This window comes from Lathamus discolor, chromosome 1 (assembly GCF_037157495.1).
Source record: "Lathamus discolor isolate bLatDis1 chromosome 1, bLatDis1.hap1, whole genome shotgun sequence".
Lineage (NCBI taxonomy): Eukaryota > Metazoa > Chordata > Aves > Psittaciformes > Psittacidae > Lathamus > Lathamus discolor.
In genome coordinates, this window is record NC_088884.1 from 147,890,554 (window position 1) to 147,911,774 (window position 21,221).

Below are 21,221 nucleotides of genomic sequence, written 5' to 3' on the forward strand. Positions count from 1 at the left end.
TAGTGAATAACTTTAGCATTTCATTCTGAAGTATATATTGCATTTCTTTTGTTAGATTTAATGCTACTCAGAAATAATGCCAAATGTACTAACTATAGTAATGTTCCATGATCCAGTAGTCTATGACTTCCATGATTTCCCCCCTTCAGTCAAAGAACTAAAAAAGATTCTGCAATGTTTAATAATTCCATAGAGAGCCAGCTGCCTTCATTAGAACTTCTATAACCACTGGTTTTGCCAATAAAAGAAAAATAGCAGCTGAACTAAGAAAATTACCTGAGCAGCGGAATTTCTTGCTTTTGATCTGGCCGATCCTTTTGTTTGCCAGACGGCGGGGGCTGGTGCAACGGGCACCACTGGTCTCAATGGGGTTTGTATGAAGATAATCCGCCAGCCACTTCAGATGGCAGTCACAGATAAATGGGTTCTGAGCCAAATGCCTTTCATGAAGAAAAAAATATATAATTTCACACATTATTTCCCTTTGGCCTCAGCAGTTCCCAATAGTTTTAGTACATTGTAGAATATGAAGTCATACTAAAGACAAACAGAAACAAGAGCATACATACAAGGTCTGAATTGCACGTAGGGGTGAGAAGGTGCCTTTTGCAATTGTCTGAAGCTTATTATCATACAGAGAAAGAAGATTCAGGTTGTGAAGATCTTGAAAAGCATCAACTCGAAGGCAGTTAATCTTGTTGGCATTCAATAATCTGTTTAATGGAAGACAATTTTAAAATTGAAAGAATTCACTCAGTGTCACTGCAGCTTCAGCATTTGTCAGGTATTTTTTGTGCTCACTTGTAACCAGAACAAGAGGTGTAGTATCAAATATTAATTGACAGTGACATAAGGCATTTCAATTAAATATCTTATTTAGGTGATCTGAAATGATTCCTAAATATTTCCACCTTGGAGTTGAAAAGTGTGGGGCTATTCAGCTCAAATCAAATCTCTTGTGAGTGCTGGTAGAATGTGTGTGTGGTATTTGCCTGTGCAAGGAAAAAAAGAAAAAGAAAAAAAAAGGAAAAAAAAAGAAACTAGCTTAAAAAAATCAATTATCTGCAAGGAAAACTACTTCCTTTTGCCAAATAAATAAATAAACAAACAAAAAAGAAAAAAGAAGGAATTGAACACTGTGTTCATTAGCTGGAAGAGATGTGCAATGGCACTTTTAATTATATGTTTCTAATCAGCATGCTGCCGCATTAACAGAGTTGTAGTAAAAACTGGTGGCATGGAATATATCCAAATGAGTCTTGGATCCTTTTTCTTCTCCATCTTTGAAGGGAACCTTTTCTTCCCTGTACCTCCCAGACTTCTAAAGCTAAAACAAACAAGGCAATTTAAACCAACTCCTTCATGTTTTTGAGGAGAAAAAAAAAATAAAATGTCATCCAACTACATGAATTTTTTATAACCATTTTTTAATCCAATTTCCATCCAGAAATGAAATAGAATGGTGGATTTGTGAAACCAATGCTTTGATAAAAAGTTTCAGCACACAAACAGAAATTTACTTAAAGTGAAATTTATCGTCTATGCAAAGTATATCAAGCCATGGACATTCTTTAAATAGAGAAGTTCAGAGATGGCTCTTCCTTTTTTTTTTTACAACGTCTGAAGTATGGTTTTATAACTAAAATCTAAAAGGAAAACAGGAATGTGTACCCCCCTCCCCCCGCCTAGTTTTTGACTAAAATAAATAAATATAAACCTCTAGGTGGTGCTAGAACTTGCATTTTCTCTGTATTAATGATCCATCATCTTCATTGCGTTGTTAGTAATGAACATTGTGGTGATCATTACACAATAAAGTCTGGACATTAAATACTTTTAATCAAGTGAGAAGAAATTTTAAATTCTTGAAGAAGCTTTAAACCAACAAGTCCATTTCATCCCAAAACACCACCGTTGTTTTATGGCCTATTTCACAAATTTCTTTTATGCAGCACATCCAGAGTACAGCCTCTTCTGATGAACATTGACAATATTTGATAAATGTATCGCTATGTCATTATTTTTTATTACCAGTATTAAGTCTAAATAGAAATTGTTTATAAGATTACACATGGAAATTTCCAAAATGTTAAACAGCAGCTGGAGTTTGAATTGTACAGAGATGAGAGTCAGAAAACATTAAAAGTCATCAATGAAACTGTGCTGCAACTCTGTACTTCCATGGGAACAACCAGAAATACAATTACACAGCATTTCCACTACATCTTTTCTCTGTATATAACACACAAATATTCCTTCTGTGGTTCTCACAACACTTAATAAATACTGATTTTTGTAAACAATGCAAGACAATATCATATCTTACGTATTTTATCCTCATAAATTCTACACAATAATAGTTTCATTTTGTCAGAGACATGAACTGAGATACGATCAAATTTGTGGATGAATGGCAAGCTGGCCTACAACAGTCTTGACTCTTTTGGCTTTAACATAATTTGTTTTTATTATACTCTGATCTTACAGATAGGATTTCCTGCCAGTTCTTCTCTAGGCATAACTCTCTCATCATGTTTAACCTTCTGAATTATCCTAAAATAGAATAAATATTAAAAAAATACTCACAGCAGTTGCAGAGAAAAGAGCCCTTCAAAGAGGCCCTTCGGAAGTTCTGTAATTTTATTCCCATAGAGGACACTGTACCAGGAAATAATCACATGTAGAAAGCCACTATTATGAAAGGTATATAATATGTGATTTTGACTTTTAAAATAAAGAAAGTTCCATGTTACTGAAGGGAATTTAATATCAACAATTTGATACTTGTAAGATCCTTGTGGTCCTGTGAGGCAGTAGGATCACACATTTTCCCAAAAGGTGCATTGCCCAAAGAGCTCTTAGCAGAATCAGCACCTCACTGTTTACAGCCTTAACAAGGGACCCTAGTAAGTGGATTTGCTGTTAGTAAGAATGGCTAACTGGGGAAAAAAAGAAGTGTTTGAATTTGTTCAATTATTTGCCACAATTATATTTATAAAAAAGACCCATACATTTTTAGCATCCAGCTGTGATACTGCATTCAAATATCACTCCAACATTCTGAAATTATTTTTACAGTTTTCAGAATTAATCAAATTTGTATCAAAACTCTGCAGGGAGATGAAAATTCAAGACAATTGCACTATAAGAATATGAGAAATTTGCTTTTGTTTTTATAGGTCAAACATATACCTACAGTGAATTGAGTGAACGTAAGCCCTGGAAAGCATCTGGAGCTGCTTCAGAGATCTGGTTATTGCTCAGGTCACTAAAATAAAGGAAATTTGATTCAATTAATTCAAGCTATTCTCAATATAGCAAATGTTCAAATAACATGTAATTAGAATTGGACATGGAAGGGAGAGAGAAATTAAAATATTTACATGAGACACTGATAAAGAATTTTAATACAAAACCACTAAAATTGCCAGTACACTGAAACAAAATGCATGGTAAATAATAGGCCTTTCAAATGCTTGGGGGGAAAAAAAAACAACAAAACAAAAATACTTTTCCTAATTGCTTAAGTACACTTTAGAAAGAATTGTTTGTTATCACAACAGAGCTATACAAAGTCAAAGATATTCTGAAATAATAGTGGCTTATCCCCATTAATTTATTTGTTTATAGAATGTTTGCCACAGTAACATATTACTTCTATGCAGAACCATATACCAAAAAAATTTAATACTTGGTAAAAAAAATATTAACTTGACAAATATGCTATACAGTCTTATGGTCATAGTCAAACTTTCTTAAATGCTCACACATTGACTGCAGTTCCTTTGTATAACCTCAACTTGGCCTTTGTTTTTATATGCAGATATATATCCTGTATGAAGATAGGCTCAGAAAGCTGGGGCTGTTCAGCCTGGAGAAGAGAAGTCTGCATGGAGACCTCATCACAGCCTTCCAGTACCTGAAGGGGGCCTATAGGGATGCTGGGCAGGGACTCTTCATTAGGGACTGTAGTGACTGGACAAGGGGTAACAGGTTAAAACTTCAACAGGGGAAATTTAGATTAGATATTAGGAAGAAGTTCTTTACTGTGAGGGTGGTGAGGCACTGGAATGGGTTGCCCAAGGAAGTTCTGAATGCTCCATCCCTGGCAGTGTTCAAGTCCAGGTCGGACAGAGCCTTGGGTGACATGGTTTAGTGTAAGGTGTCCCTGCCCATGGCAGGGGGGTTGGAACTAGATGATCTTAAGATCCTTTCCAACCCTAACTATTCTATGATTCTATATATACGTGTATGTGTGCGTGTATGTATAACGGGTTAAAACTTAAACAGGGGAAGTTTAGATTGGATATAAGGAGGAAATTCTTTCCTGTTAGGGTGGTGAGACACTGGAATCGGTTGCCCAGGGAGGTTGTGAGTGCTCCATCCCTGGCAGTGTTCAAGGCCAGGTTGAATGAAGCCTTGTGTGGGATGGTTTAGTGTGAGGTGTCCCTGTCCATGGCAGGGGGGTTGGAACTAGATGATCTTGAGGTCCTTTCCAACCCTAGCTATTCTATGATTCTATGATTCTATATATGAAAATAAATAAAAAAAAAATTCCAAATTATTTGGTACGTACATTCTTCGAAGCTTTTTATATGGTGAGAAAGCTCCAGGAGGTATGACCTTGATTGAGTTTTGTTCTAATCGTCTGAAAAGAACAGCAACAACATAAAAATACAGAATGCAAGCCAAACAGTAGTGTAAAGACATAACAAACTAGAAGGGACAGACTTTAACAAAGAAGGTTGCTTTGCTTTCTTTTTCAGTATAATTTTATCTTAAGAAACAAGGTAATTTCATTTTAGTTTTCATAACAAAAAATAAGGTTTTGTCTGTAAAACCAAACTTTGTACTCTATTGAGTGTAATGATGTAAATTAAACGCCAATCTTTGTATCTAAAGAAACGTATTTTCAGGGCATGCAAGGTTTTTTGTAAAATTTAAGCTAGAGCTGTCATGTAAAAATTCAAACTTGAGTTGGTGTTAATTGACTCCCAATGTATTATTCACATACAGCGAGTTTTATTTAGAAACATCTAAAGATTTCTGTGAGTTAATCATCGAAATATGAAAACCATAGGAAAGGGGAGAGGAACGTTCCTAAAGAACAAATAACATATGTTGCTACCTGCAGTAAGGCAAAAGCCATATTTTTCAACATGCATGCACACATGATTTCTTTAGATACGGTATGTAACACATTTTCTTTAAGATAGATACAGTACTAAGATTGAACAGGCACACTTCTAACTTATTTAAACAAGTATTTTAATTTAAAATTGTAGTTTATGTTACTGACCATATTTCCTTTGTATGTATAGTAACTGTGACTGAAACTTGACATACATCAAAGTGTGAATTTCCTGATGAAAACAGTTTTCTAAGAATTTTTTGAACTTCCACAGCTTTGCATATGGGAGATCTATGCTGACACAGACCTATGGCCCACTTGCCAACAAGTCAAGATAGATTCAGCAATAAGCACGTTTAAAATAGAAGCTACTTCTTCACACACCATAGTATTTCATGGTTATGGCAGTGTAAAAATTCTATTATGTAGACATAAGGAATGAAACTGTACTAAAAAGTACAACAGGAAAAGGCAGTATTATTCAAACTACTTAACATGAATCTAAAAAGCTTTCTCTTTCCTTCTTTCATGGACAGGCACCAACCCTATGATCTACGTACATAAAGACTATGCCAAAAATCTATTTCATATAAGGAATCCACATTCTGTAGACTTTACTGCACTGTTTTAAATTACATCAACATTGACCCAAAATTAAAAGCTAAAAAGCCTTTTTAAATTTAGATGTGGGAATATTAGCCTGTATCTTTCCTTTCAGCCTTGTCTTATTAACTCTCTTCTGTTTCACTTCTGCTCTGATAAAGAGACATAAAAGTCTCTGGGTATGCAGTGTAACTAGTAAGTTCCTATACTCACTTTGAGTAAGCCTTTCCAAGAAGGTATTCTTAAGACAATTGTTTCTGTTTATAAAGCTTCTCCAGTTATCATGGTACAGCTGATCTGAAGAAAGAAGTTTTGCTGCCTTTGTGAAGTTTTGTTCAGATGGAGATATTTGCACATTTAATACTCAAAATCTCTTAAGTCTAGACTTGCTTCACCTTAGCAGAGTTTATTCTTGGATGGCTTATAAAAAAGCCAAGAAAAAAATCCAAAAGCCTCAAAATATCTTCCTGACATGCAGGAAATCTCACTTCATCAGAGTTGTTTTAGACAAGGTTCACGTTTTAAAAACGTCCTAACCCAGGAAAATGTTCCCACCTTACTACAGTTTTCAGGTACGTTTTAAACACTGAAGGAAATCCCATGGCACAAGACTGTTAACTTTTTCCATAAACACAATATTCTTCCATATGCTTTCTTCACCTTGGCTGAGCCTTTTGGACCCATGAAACACATTTTTCATCAGACCAGAAGTACTGACTAGGCTACAAAGGAACAAGGTAAATCTTCTCCAGTATACTTGAGTAGATGCAGAAGGTGAACATCTGAATAAGCAAAATCTTACTTAAGTTAAATGTCAACACCAAGTTAGACCAAACTGAAGTATTCTGTTCTTACACTACATTCTTAGCTTAGTTTCCCCATAAAATAAAGATTACGCATGCTTATCATCTAGGTAGTTTTCTACTTGGATGGGTAGGTCAAAGAGAGGTAAAACCTTCAAATAAAAAGTTTCTAAAAATTCCCTTATTTTAGCAATGGGAAGGAGCTGAGAAACCAAATTAACCCAGCCATGAAGGGAATCCATCCATTCCTATTACACACTCTATTTGGCAGGTACCAACTGCCTAACCACCAGGGACAGCCTGACCAGACATTTATCAGATGTGTAGCTTTGAAAACCAGCCAAAGAATATCTTGCACAGGGAAACACATAGGGCATATGCAGAGGACTGCAAAGTGGGGGAGGGTTAAAGAGAACAGGGAAGGATTAGGCCATATTGAAGGACATGAATTGCTGGAGAGAGAGAGACACTGGGAAAATATGCCTCTGGGTATTATGGAAAAGACAGATATTGCAGACAGATGTTGCAGTGGCAACACTCCCTCGTGAAGCTGACACAAGCCTCATTTATAAATGCTGCTGATTAGCCTATGATGTAGAGATTTGTAACCTAGTGCTAGAGGCTCACCTATGTTTACACACACAATGTTCTTAACTAGACATGTAACTTGAGAAAGACAAGGTCGAGTTAAATAAAGACACAATATTATTTTCCAGTTTATTCTTTTAATATAAGATGTATTAGTTCTATAAGCTGAAGTTATCTTACAGGATACATGTATGCCGTTTTTTATTAAAAGATGGAACAGCTGATTTCATTTACTGCTGTCCAATTTGTCTACAAATTATATGGGTCCAAAACCTGAAGAAGTCCTACTACACTATGTTTCTGAAACCTAATTTTCTAGCAGATCTAATGGAGCAAGCTACAATTCAATGGTGGATATGTAAGATGAACTCCATGTCAACTTTACCTAACGTTTCCTTTTAGTGAGAAATTTATAGTCTAATAGACAGACTGTGCAGTGCTGGGATAAATTTACAAGCTCTTCTGGATAAAGGATTTGTTATAGTAGGATCATCTACGTATGTCTTTTCTTATGTCACGCCAAGATGTTCGCACTAAAACACATCACATTTTACAAAATGAGATTAGCATAAGAAAGGAAAAATAAGATTATATAAATGCAGAAGAATAATCTTTTATACCCCACTTTGTAAAGAAAGTAAAACAAATTCACATTTTCAAGCATTGTTATCCTCTAATCTTTGGCTTTATCTTTCTAAAATCAGCTGAATTTCAGAGTGCAAATTTCCATCCACCATTCCAGAGAAAATCTAATTAGATGTATTCCAAGGTAACAAAGCACAGATAGACTAATATCTAAAGGAAATTTGCATTGTAACAATAAACCCCATAGTAATTAAAAAACCTTTATATTAATCCTTATATTAAATTAAGCATTTTTAATTCTGGAATAGGATGGGCTGTATCTGATACTGAAAACATCAGCTATTAAGTTCTCACAAATGACATGGCCAGAAGTACCACTATATCACAGAAGAACAAAAAGCTAGTATCAGTATTTCTCTATGGAACTTGTATTAAATTTTATGCACAGCATCTCTTTTCAAAGTTATCCCAGAAGCCACTCTTTCTTATAAATGGTCATCTATGCATCATAAACAGTGCCTTAGTGGTTTCATTTTCAAAAGCCACAGTCAATTTCAGTAGCATATTTAATAAGATAAGATAATGGAGGAAGGTAGTTCAGTACACTTTTCATCAAAGCTTGCACTGCCTCATGTGTAAGAAGTACTGTGCCCATCACCACACAAACACTAATTAATGCTTTTAGTATTAAGTCTCCTGCTCCTTTTAGTGCTTCACTTCAAAGAAGTTCTGCATCAATACATAAGTGTTTCACTGTCTTTTAACACTGCCAAACTGTTTAAAACCTTTTTTGAAGACTATTACCTAATCTCTCCTATCTAGGAAATGTACTGTGAACATTTCTTTTTCTAACTCTTCTCCCCCTGCTTATCACTGCAGACACCATAATGTACAACCACTTACTATTCTGAGAAACAAAGGTGCTTCTGCAGTTATGACTTCCAACCTAGTCAAAATAAATCAAAGTAGCTCCCCAGCCAGTAGACGGATTCTTCCCACCCGGTCCCCTGAGAGCCCTGTGACATGTAAATCACTTGACACTTTCCAGGAGGATGCTGTTCTCTACTAGAAGCCTGGAGCACGCCATTACCGATTACTACTTCCGCACTTACAGAGACAGACAACATGTTTATTTATACTGACACTTTGAAACTAGCTTATTTTCCTACTATAAAAAGTCATTTCTGTGAAAGACTTCTGCACCAGGAAAGACGCAGACTGGGAATGAAGAACACCCTGTTCTCTACAGAATCCTTTTATTTTAAATCGTGCAGATGGGGTACAATATACTAAGCCTGCTCGGTAGAGAAAGGTAAAAAATACTGCACAGAGATGTGCTGCACATAGATGTTGTGTTAAGGGGTTAGATATATAGCTAAAGAAAAAAAAAAAAGCATTTAGTAACAATAAAATAAAACCCCATCCTTAAGAAAACACTAATTTGAAATCAGCCATATACTTTATAATCGAACAATCAGAACATAACATCTTAATTAAGTAAATTTGGTCACTATGATAGTGGCTTTAGAACTTAATTAATTTATTTAATTCCAGCACCTACTCTTTTACAAAAAGTATGGAAGAAGCTTGTTAAGAAATCCCACAAGAATTTTTACTACAGAGAAGAAAGTGTAAGCTATGCAATGAGTCTGATGTATTGCACAGATGCTGATTATACATGGTAATAAAATTGACAGCTCTTCTTTGCATTTTCCCCATCTGCTTTTAAAGTAAATGGCAAAAACAGCTGTCAGAAAACAGAAAATAGATTTCAGTGATGGGATTCAATGCAGCTCCTGAATCTGAAGAACTGCAATACACAGCCAACCCATCTCTCATCATAAGCAACATCTGCCAGGTTTAAGGGGTTTTGTTTGTTTTTAAAATAAGGAAAAAGTAATGATCTCCCTTTGCTACAAGTATTCTTGAGGATATTAAACAAAGTACCTCGTTTTTTTCTTTCCCAACAACTGCACCTCCAGAGTGCTTATATCCACTAAATGTTGTTTCTAATTTTAGCAGCAAAAGAATTTTGTTGAAATCTGTGCTACCATCCATGTCTAACAAAACAAAAGATACATCTTGAATGACTATATTGCTTGCACTTTATTTAGAATTTCAGTCCCTGATTCTGTGTATTAATAAATCTGGTTGACAGTTATCTAAATATTTGCATATAAAGAATCACTGACAATGTTGCCTTAAAGCTTGCCAAACTGTTAACACCCATTCTAATTGTTCTATCAAATTTTTCCTCAGGGGATTGATTGTAAATGACAGACGACTCCTTAGTCTGCATTACATCAAAAAAGTAACAAGAATTGTCATTCTAAAGCTATTAAGCAATTCATTGCATTTACTCAAAAGCAAGTCCCAAACCTGCATTTATTTCATTTTTCATCTCAGATGAAAAGAGAAAGGGCCATCTCATACTCTCAACCCTACAGCACCATTAATGATGATAAGCTTTACGTTCCTTAATTATTACAGATTCAGATTGTAGGCAAAATGCACCACTTCATAAAGAATTATTTGCTCAGTACTTTGGCATCTGTCAGAGAGCGGCTCCAGTGCAATTAGCCTGAGTCACCTAAAGTCAAGTTAAAACCTCTCTAATTAGCCTATTTTTGATGAGAGTTGTTATAAAAACTACTTGAGCTGTTCAAAGTAACTGTATAAAATTCACAGAAAAGAGATGTAAACCTACTACACTCTTGGCTCATCACAAGCAGTGACTTGTCAACCTGTTCTCATTGAGCAGAAACATGAGCCTGAGAATCGCACCGTTGTGTAAGACCAACATTGTGGCAGGAGACCTTACTACCTCTTAGATAGTACATGGACTTACACCATAAATTTGTCACAAAAATCTAAATGAAGCATTTTAGCTGAGAATACTTTTCACAAATGGTTGCTGCTTACTGGATCATGTATTTAACATCATGTAAACAATGAAGAAATCATTCTATTGAGGGTGAAACACAGAACAGTGAAAAGTCAGTATCCCTAATTTCTTTTACAGTAACTTCACTGATATTGCTGAGGAAAAGTTATCAGTAGTGAAGAGCCATTTGTGAAAATAAAATCTGAGAGTAACAACACCTCTGGAGTGTGGCACAGCTGCCAGAGATCTATAAAGGTTTTTCTGGAAGAGCTAGATGGGCCCTCTCAAGCTTCATTTCACGCTGTATAAAATATTCATTTACTTCATGCTTGCGTTATTTTCTCTCCCTTGGCAGAGTCAGAGAGATCCTCCAAAGTGCCTCCTCTTCAATATCCACCAAAAAGTTTCACAACCCCACCTCAAGGTGGAATGTTGTTCATTCTGGCTAGTAACTACCAGTGTCTCTGGAAACCAGCCCAGGTTTCACAAGTTCTTTGTCCAGTTGTTGTGTTTGTTCTGTGTCTCTACATACTCTTGATTGATGAAATTATTCTTTTTCCTCTGAATTTAATTAATTTTTAAGATAGGACACAAGGGTAGGAAGAAAGCCAAAGATGCGTGTGAACAATGGCAATGTAGAGCACATGCTAGTAAAGAACAGGTTAAATATTCTACTTACAAAAATGTCTGATAACTAAAATCTGTTAGGAAAAAAAAAAAAAAAACAACAAAAACCAACCAAGCAAGCATAAAGCCACATGATTTACCTGTAATTTTCAAACTAGGAAGATATTTGAGTAAGAGCATGCATGACACACAGTTTCTCTCCTGTGTGTTAAGCAGAAAGGATTAACTATCCAATTAAGCAAAACCATGTATTTTTGAGGCAGTCATGTGGAATATATTTTAAGTTTTGCCTGAGAAATATTACAGTAGAAATCCCAAAGATAAGTTAAATGTAATTCAGTGGAATCCGCATTGGTAAAATTAAATATATTAAGGTAAAAAGGCAATACCCCAATAGATTCCTTTGTTTCATATTTATACATTGCCTCATGGATAATGAATTTTTCATTATTCACATGTAATTATTGTGTGAAATTCTATGTACATATCACATGAAAATTTTAAGATTTTAGCAAATTTCTACATTTTTTATAAAGGAAACAAGCTATTTTGTTTTATATTGCAATGGACACACATACTAGTTCTGTAGGATATAATGACCTTCCACCAATCAAAGTATATAGAGAAAACTGTATTCACATCACTGATGCCCCAGATGAACTATCTAAACTGAGTGTGACTTGTGACAGAGAGTCATAACACCTTTCTTTCAAAACGATGAAGTAATGCTAGGTTTATTTTCATGCAAAGATTTTCAAAGTTAATGTCCCTATTTGCATTAACAGACTAAACCTGGCCAGGATGGCCTTTAAAATTAGGTGCTGTACAATGTGGAAAAGTTCAGTCACACAGTATATTGATAGTAAAATTTTAGTTTCATGTCAGCTATTTTGTACCAGATATTTCCATTGCATTAGGAACATTTTTTGGTCCTCCTCCATATGTGAAGCTATAGTCCTTCTGAATAAACTTATAGGAAAAAGATAAAGTGTATAAACTAATACATTATAACTAATGACAATGCATCTAAAAATCACATACTCTTATTTAATACAAGCTTCTGGACATAAAGACTCAACAACTTTTCAGCAAAACAGAAGCAAAAGCTCTATATTTCACTGAAAAATTGGCTGTCTCTCTAGTCCACTGGTAAGAAATTTGAGTATCAAGCCCAATGCATAAGGCAGGATTGGTCTTTAAAACCTTTGGGAAGAAAAGAGGATAAAAGAAGATTTGAAGAAAAGTACACATGAAGTACAGTTGAAGCATATATGAGAAAAGTTAATTTAAAAAACATGGCAGCTAATGAAGTTACTCAGAAGTTTGGAAAGTTAGATTAAGAACTGAGAAAACATTAGGCAGAACATGTAGATTTGTCCACGGGGCATTTAGCAAATAGCAACATCTCCACAAAGTCCTTATCTTTTAATGTACTTTATTTCAATCCTCTAATTTCTGAAAATTCAAAAATCTGGCTCATTTTTCTGGCTTCCTACTGACCAAAGTATGAAAAACCAAATATGACATTAGCTATTTTCCTTATCCATAAGTATTTTCACTTGACACCTGCATACACTGGCAGTATTTTATGCATTTGTTATGTCAGGAATTAAGAAAAAAAATTGATAAATCAGAAAAGTTTCGAAAAGAGCCACAAGAATAATTAAATGGCTGTGAAAAAAATTATTGTGAAACCAAACAAGCTCTCTGTTTAAGGTAGCATCAGAAGGTTAACACATGTTTTCTGGAAAAAGACAGATATGGTTATAGAGGATTCTTGCAAACTACTGAGAACAATACAGCATGATACAAGCCTAATGGCTATGTGTGTATGTATGTATATATATATATACCAGCTTGGCAAAACCTTTCCAGAACTTCACTAGATGTGCAAAACTTCGATCTGACAGCTTAACTATTTAAGAAGTAAATTATATTTATGCACTGACATTACGTGCAAGTCATGAAAAGACTAATGTTTTGGTTTAAACCAGAGAGCAGAAATAAATGCAGACACTGGAAAACAGTCATCAATTTAATGTCTTGTAACTTGCTGCATCCTCCCCTCAGCATTCAGACCCATTCCTTTCAAGCTGCGAAGATGCAGGGTTTGCTCTCATTTCTGTCAGGCTACTGTAAATAGCCAAATCACACTTTGAACTGTTAAATATAGAGAAAGCTGCCTTATCTCTGATGTTTCAGTGTTTTCATTCTATGTGAGTCTTTGAACTGCCTTCAATAAATTATTGTGGTTTAAGCCCAGCCAGTAACTCAGAAACACACAGCCACTCACTCATTCCCCTTCTTTCCACCCTGTCTCCAGGTGGAGAGGAAGAACTGAAAGAATGCAAACCCTATGAGTTAAGAACAGTCCAATAACTAAAATATAATATAAAACTACTACTAATAATAATGATAAGGGAAGTAACAAGGGGAGAGAACGTAAAACTAAAAGGGGAAAAGGAAAAGAAAATAATAAACACAAGTGATGCACAATACAATTGCTCACTACCCAACTGATGCCCTTCAGGGTGACTCACCCCAGTTTCTATACTGGGCATTATGTGCTTTGGTACGGAATACCCCTTCAGCTAGTTTGGGTCAGGTGTTCTGTCTCTGCTTCCTCCTGGCTTCTTGTGTCCCTCCTCATTGGCAGAGCATGAGAGACTGTGAAATTCTTGATCAAAGTAAGCGCTACTTAGCAACAGCTAAAACATTGGTCTGTTATCAGTGTTGTTTTCAGACTAAAGCCTAAACACATAAATGTGCCTAAACCCTTCCCAAGTGACCTTTCTCTGCAAAGGATCATCCTTAGAGGCATCTTTGCATCTCAATGTAAGAGTCTCGCTGTTGAATAGCTAATTATTTAAGGCTATACTTCAGACTTTTAGCTAAGGGTGAATTTTAAAAAAAACAGAAATGGTGAAACTGTACACATGCCAAACTTAGCTTGGGAAAGATAAATACATGGAGCTTCCAGTTCTCAAATAAAAATCCTCAATTACGCAAAGCACTTCCCCAGCATCTGCAGTGTGATCAGGTCACAGAATCACAGAATCACAGAATCCCAAGGGCTGGAAGGGACCTAAAAAGATCATCTAGTCCAACCCCCCTGCAAGAGCAGGGTAACCTAGAGTACATCACACAGGAACTTGTCCAGGCGGGCCTTGAATATCTCCAGTGTAGGAGACTCCACAACCCCCCTGGGCAACCTGTTCCAGTGCTCTGTCACTCTTACAGTAAAAGTCACTTGTCACTCTATCTTGGTGAAGTCCATCTGTCAAGTTCAGTTCTGTCAAATCTCATTTCCTTTCCCCTCCTTTGCTTCTTCTTTTTCCTCTTCCTCTCCTTATCCTTTCTCCCCCACTTTCTTCCCACCCCTTTTCCTTTAATGTAATTTGAGTGTTACTGTGTGAAGCAATCTCAGGAGTGTTTAATCCTGCTTAATATCACATGGCTCACAAAGATGTAGTTGAGTGCTTGACATAATATGGAATCATTAATCAAAAGACTTATGAAAACAAAGCAAAAAGGAGAACAAGATGGAGGAATATGAAAACATGAAGAAAAACAGTAAAAATCAGGAAGGTAAGATGAGACAAGACTGACGGGACAACTTAAGAAACTCATGGGAAATGTAAATAAAGTTACCATGTAACAACAGTACAGCTTCATTTTTAGCATTCAAACATTAGAAAGCTCCATTCACAAGAAAGACCAACTTTATTTTCAAGGCAATAGTAATTAGAAAGTCAGTTGCTTCGTTAACAATGGCTACCTTCCAGTCACCCTCCCCTCCAGCAAACTTTCCTCTTCCCCAAAATACCATTGTAGTGACTATTACCTTTCTAAAAAAGAAACAAATTTAACTAAGTGCTTCCTTTGATTAATTAAATGGTTTTAATATAACTAAAAATTAAGGAAAAAGATCAATTTAAATCCATGCTTTTCTGCTTAAAAAATCATTTATACAAAGCTGTGGTCATCAGAGCAGGTAATTCCTCCCTTTACTAGAAATAGTTATCACAATTGTATTTATTTTCTTTTATTCATAATACTATAGTAAGGAAAGAGGGTTTAGAACCACTTAGACTCGTAGTCCAAGCCACAGAAGAGAAAATCAGAAGAATGTAAGAGCAGCATTTTCATGAGGTAGTCTTGCTCATTAATGGCTTTTTAGCCTCTTCTTTCTAAAGAAGAACATGTCACTTACTCACACCATTCTTGGAAGGTACCAGTACAGTTAATAGAACTGCTGCTGGATCGCTATTTGAAGGTTTCTGATTATCTGATTGAACATGTGCCAAAAAGTCCCTATTTGAAGGGAACCAGAGTTATTTCTGCTGATCACTCAAAGAATTTTCACACAGAGGGTGAATTTTAAAATGCAACCAAGTGAAAAGAGATTAACGGTGCTGCAAAACTAAAATGTGGAAGGAATGACAGCATAGAGGCTGATAAACGCTATTGCCACTGGAAAGGCTCTACTTTCTAAAATCAGTTAAGATAATAGTTTTGAACCTTAAGAATCACCTTTAATGCCTTTAATATATTAGCTGTATGACAAAGGTGGAAAGGCCTAGGTGCATTAGACCATTGGAGTTGGTTAAGCTCAATAGACCGAACATGCATGCAAAAGAGCATCCCATAATGATTTCTGGAAAACGGGACAGGTTAAACAACAAATATAAATCAACTTAAATGTTGATGTTTCTAATGAATGAATAATGAATCATGCTTGGCTTAAGCCACGACAAAAATGCAAAAGTAAGGCACAGTAAGCAATAAAAATATGAAGACTATCAATATGCAATATTTATGGGCAATGTATTTTGCCTCACAATATTTGCAATATAGACATTAAAATAATAGGGTTAATTTTAGGGAATTTTTTGAAGTTTAAAGTTACACAAATGTTTCCTGACTGTCATTTATGGCACGAAATGTTCCCATTTGGCCCAGTGGCAAAGGTGCACCGGTGCACCTTTTAATTCTGTGCTTTCTGCAGAATGAGTAGGTGCACTAAAATTGGGTACTCTTGGTGCTCCACCAATTATTTTGTTTTTTCAAATATATATGGAATATTAAGTATTTCTTTCTCAAATAATACTACATTGACTGAGCAGATCCTGGAAAGAAAAGCTTAGGTATTCTTACTTAGCTGTGTGTAAGCTTATTTACATAATAAAAAGAAATAATTTTGCAGAAAGGGTGTAACTGGTACAGATAGAATTGTATTAAGTCAATAAAGATTAAGAATTACATTTACTGAGATGCTGAATACTTAATTTTGCTTTGAGCTTTATCACACCAGAAGGAAAAAAGGAAGACACCACAGGATTTGTTCTCCTTCCATTTTCACTGGCAGCTACTTGGAGATAAGTAGTCCTGTTACTGAAGGCGTCTTACCAAGAGGCACTTGGCAGAAAATGCATTGCCTGCTAATTGACTTCACGTAACGGGAATCACTAGTTTTAGCCAACTGACTTTTGTACCAATTGAGAAGTCAGACAGCAGTATGACAAAACTGTCCCAGCAACAGTCTGACAGTCACCTGTACATCCAACGCAATGGAATAAAACAGCATTTTGGCAACTTGTTCTGCTTCCTCCAGCTCCCACCAACAAGGAATGGCTGCTCATTCCTCAACCACTTCAACTTCCAGTGCGAAATTGTGTTTCTCAATGGTTTAGGGGCTATCACACCAAATTCAGAAACAGGGTGGGGGGCTGCAGTGCAGTGCAAGCACATAGTTTCCTTGCCAGCTTTGCTACAGAAGCAGTAGACATCAGCAAAGACAGCTTCTACTGTCTTAAAAACGTCATCCCAAAACAGCTGTGCAGCAGAACTATCAAGGCAAGGCAAAGTCACAGCATCAGTATTAGACTCTAAACAGAAAGCCTTTTCTGCTCTCCAAAGATCTAATTCGGAGCTTTAACATGCAAAATTTTACTCAACTGAAACTGTCAGTGTTTAATACTTCACAAATTCGACATTATATTTAAAGGGTTTTTTTATCACATTATTTAGATGAAAGATAATTTATCAACCCCCTGGGGGTGTACACCAGAAGGACAGAGAACAACATGATTAATACCACTTAGATTTTATGCAGCATTGTCCCAGATGGACTGACTATGTAATGAATACAAAGTATTTTCATGTAGAAACAGATCAGACAACATTTTATTTAAAGGAAGTTTGTGTCAAGCAAAAATAAATCAGTGCTTCATAGGGTATAAAGCAGTTGACCATGGAGGTTAGGCTTTCCATTGAGATAAGGATAGAAGAAATCGATGGAGAACATGGCAAACCATCACAAAACCGTAAGCATGCATTGAAAGTAAACTTAAGAAGAACCTCAAGAAAAAAAAAAAAGGTATTATGCACCTTCAAAAACTAAATATGGATTATATTCTTATTAAAAATAACCTGCACTTGTTAAGAGTAACCTGTGAAGCAAGAGCCTGTAAATGGATGAAAGAATGAAACGCAACAAAAATAAGTTGTCAGATTTTAAGCAACTCCATAATGGAGGGCTGACAATAAAGTTTCATGTCAGCCTCATGGGAAAAGGTTAGTCACATGAGATACAACAGAGAAAAGACAAAAGGCAGAAAAGGCACCAGACGTGTTTGTGGATCATGAAGTTTTTTGAAGCATAACATGACATGTTGGGAGTACTCAGCACTGGATTCTACAAATACAGGTTATAAACAGATGACAACACCATAGGGCAGATAAACTAGTCCAGAGAAAGGGGATTTGAAAGTATTACGGATTTATCAAATATTCGTGTCAATGAAGTACGATGATAACGTTCAGTTTTCTCATTACACTGGCATTCACTTGTATATGTATCTGTTCAATATAAAACAAAAAAAAAATTAGCTTTCTATTGTTCTATCCACTGTTACACCAGCTTTTGAATAAATGTAAGTTCATATGTCTTACGGCATCAATGGTGCTATTTAACTGCAAAATACTGTGATCTGCATACCATTTAGCCTGAACTTACAAACGAGAGACAATACACAGAGAGATAACTGATAGTTTACACTATACAACTATAAACTATATACATTAAAGCACAGTGTATATACTCTACATATTTGTATCAGCAAATACATACATATTTATCTATATTAATGATTATGCATCTCAGAATGCAAAATGGCCTCACTCTGGGATTTGAAGCCTAGCAGGAAGTATTGAGCCTCAGTTTGCAATCTGTTAAATTTCTTAGCCAAATGCTGGAGGCCTTGTTATATTTTTACTCTCTTTTCCTCTCCAGGCCAGTAAAATGCTGAAGGTCATACCAGTCCAAGCTTAAAACCCAGCAGCATTTATTACATAGAAAGTATAGCAAACAAATTAGTAGAAAGCACATTCCTATTCTGTAAATTCCCATTTGCTTTTTATTTTAAACACATTTCTTTTGACAGTGGATTTAGAGTCAACTTGCAACTTCCACATTGTATTATTTCTTTGGGAGTGATGACCCTTAAAATATAGACTCAGGAGCACCCTTGCAATCCCTACTACCAAATGTCTTAAGGAAATACAGATGTTAACTTCACGTACCTGCCGTAAATTCTGTAGGTATAAAAGTCATGCAGAAGTCAGTCTTCTAGTGTCTGTAATCACTATTCATTCAGTGGTTAGCAGCAGAAACATAGTGGGAAATGTTGGAAATAATACTCCCCACTTCTTTCCTGCGATATTTTTCCTTCCTTTTTATGCACACACATATACATGCAAGTAAAAAAGCCAGTATACAACTCAATGAAAATTTTCTGTGTAGCCTCAGAAGGCACTGCGCAGGGATTTTCTGAAGTAGTCATTTTATTTGCAAGCAGAGGAATTTTTTCTGAGAGGGGTGAAAGGTAGAAGTGTTTGTATTATACAACAGAATGACTGAATTGGATCAGATAAGGTCAGCCAGCTCAGTCTTAACAGCAGTAATAATGAAGACGAGAGATGTGATTATTATTCACATCATAAGAAGAAACCATAGTAGCTCCAATTCTGTGAAGTTCAAAACTCAGGTCAGAAATCAACAAACCATATGATTGTCTACAAATCCTTAAACTGTACTTTATTTCTTAAAATCTCATTGTGGACACTCATTCTTGAGCCTGCAAGAAGATCTTACATACAAAAGGATGTATGTTCTGGAAATCTCTTCCCTTTCACTTCAAGTATCTGTTTCCCTCATTTCCCCTATCTGAAATTCTTCGTATCATCTTATATCATCAAGGTGCTCAAAAGCTTTTTATTCTGAATACTCTCTCCAACTCATTTACTTCTAGACAGACCCTCCCTACCAGGTTGTTAGCATAGCTACTTTCCCACTATTTCCGTAAAGGGAACTTCTGCTTCCCTTCCAAAACACAGCTTCCACCATCCCCAGTGTAGAAAAATGCTCATGCTGATAGCCCCTGCCCATCTCTTCAGCAAGCTCACCTTCTTCTTGCATTTCTCCCCTTCAAAGAAGACAATGCAAAAGTAACTTTCCTTCTCTGCCCACACAACCTCTCAGCCACATTGCTCTTGAAGCCGGCAGGCCCTATAGCACTTTTGCTATAACCTACGCTAAGGACATTGCTGTACTTTTTGTAAACTTTTTTGCTTTATATGACAAGTCACACAACCTTCTTAGCATGAATGCTCTTCTATACATAAGTACATGGTATGAACATGATGACTATACCACAGATCCCATTCAACCACCTTAGTTTTGCCTTCCCAGATTACCCTCTGTGGATACTGTTTTAGCAGAATACTAATTATGGGTAATATAGGTTGTTCATCTTTCATGCAAAAGTATGCTTCTCTAATAGCGAGTCTGACAAAGTGACTGAAAGAAAGTGTCTAAGTGTCATTGTTTAACCCCAGCCAGCAACTCAACTCCACACAGCTGTTCATTCACAACCCCAACAATGGGATGGAGGGGGGAATCAGAAAGGTAAAGTGAGAAAACTCATGGGATGAGATAAAGGCAATTTTACAGGTAAAGCAAAAGGTGTGCACACAAACAAAGCAACAAAAGGAATTTGTTCACCACTTCTCATAGGCAGGCAGGTTTTTAGCCATCTCCAGGAAAGCAGGGCTCTGTCACACATAATGGTTACTTGGGAATAAAAATGACATCGCTCCCAACATCCCCTCCTTCCTTCTTCTTCCCCCAGCTTTAAATGCTGAGCATGACATCATATGGTATAGGATATCCTTTGAGTTATTTGGGGTCAGCTGTCCTAGCTGTGTCACCCCACAACTCCTTCTGCACTCCAAGCCTACTTGCTGGTGGGGTGGTGTGAGGAGCAGAAAAGGCGTTGACTTGGTGTAAGCACTGCTCAGCAGTAACTATAACATCCCTGTATTATCAACACTGTTTTCAGCACAAATCCCAAGCATAGCCCCATACCAGCTACTACGAAGAAAATTAACTCTAACCCAGCCAAAACCAGCACAGTGAGCAACCCTGAAGGCAAAGAGATTTATAGCCTGCAGTGAAAAATACACTCACTTGCAGAAAAGCAAGTATTCCCTAACTCTTTTTAAACCAAATCAGAATGCAATTTTAACTATGGATTGTGAGTAGTACACACAAAACTAACTCATAAGAGAACATAAAGGTCATAAATATTTTCATAGACCTTCATATTCTTTTGATATCTGAATTTGAATGTGTATTGCAAAGTTTTTACCCTACAGAATGCATTAATTTATACAAAGAACAAAAAGGGATACATAGGAAAAACCTGATTTCTGCAAGTTCATCCAAAAAAGTCAGATTACGCACATTTCAGTAATGGTTTCTGGAAGGTTTGTGGGAATCTCAGTAAGGCCTTTCCCACGACAGTCCACAATGTTGTTACTACAGGTGCATGCAGCAGGGCAATGCAAGACACTGCAGGACGGAGCCATGAAGGACTGGTGACCTGCAAAGGAAAAGAGTTTCTCTTAAAATTGCATAATACTGTCAAATAGTATTTCA

At 36.2% G+C, this 21,221-nt stretch overlaps 1 protein-coding gene across 3 annotated transcripts in view; it reads right to left on the bottom strand.

Annotated features, from left to right (window-relative positions):
* Positions 1 to 21,221, bottom strand: part of SLIT2 (slit guidance ligand 2) — a 264,394-nt gene that overhangs the window by 66,869 nt on the left and 176,304 nt on the right. For all 3 annotated transcript variants that reach the window (XM_065699857.1, XM_065699849.1, XM_065699866.1), the window contains exons 9-14: positions 21,027 to 21,165; positions 4,577 to 4,648; positions 3,197 to 3,268; positions 2,587 to 2,658; positions 570 to 713; positions 277 to 440 (exon numbers count right to left, since the gene is read on the bottom strand). In XM_065699857.1, the coding sequence (XP_065555929.1) occupies positions 277 to 440; positions 570 to 713; positions 2,587 to 2,658; positions 3,197 to 3,268; positions 4,577 to 4,648; positions 21,027 to 21,165 (663 nt within the window). The remainder of the gene's footprint in view (positions 1 to 276; positions 441 to 569; positions 714 to 2,586; positions 2,659 to 3,196; positions 3,269 to 4,576; positions 4,649 to 21,026; positions 21,166 to 21,221) is intronic.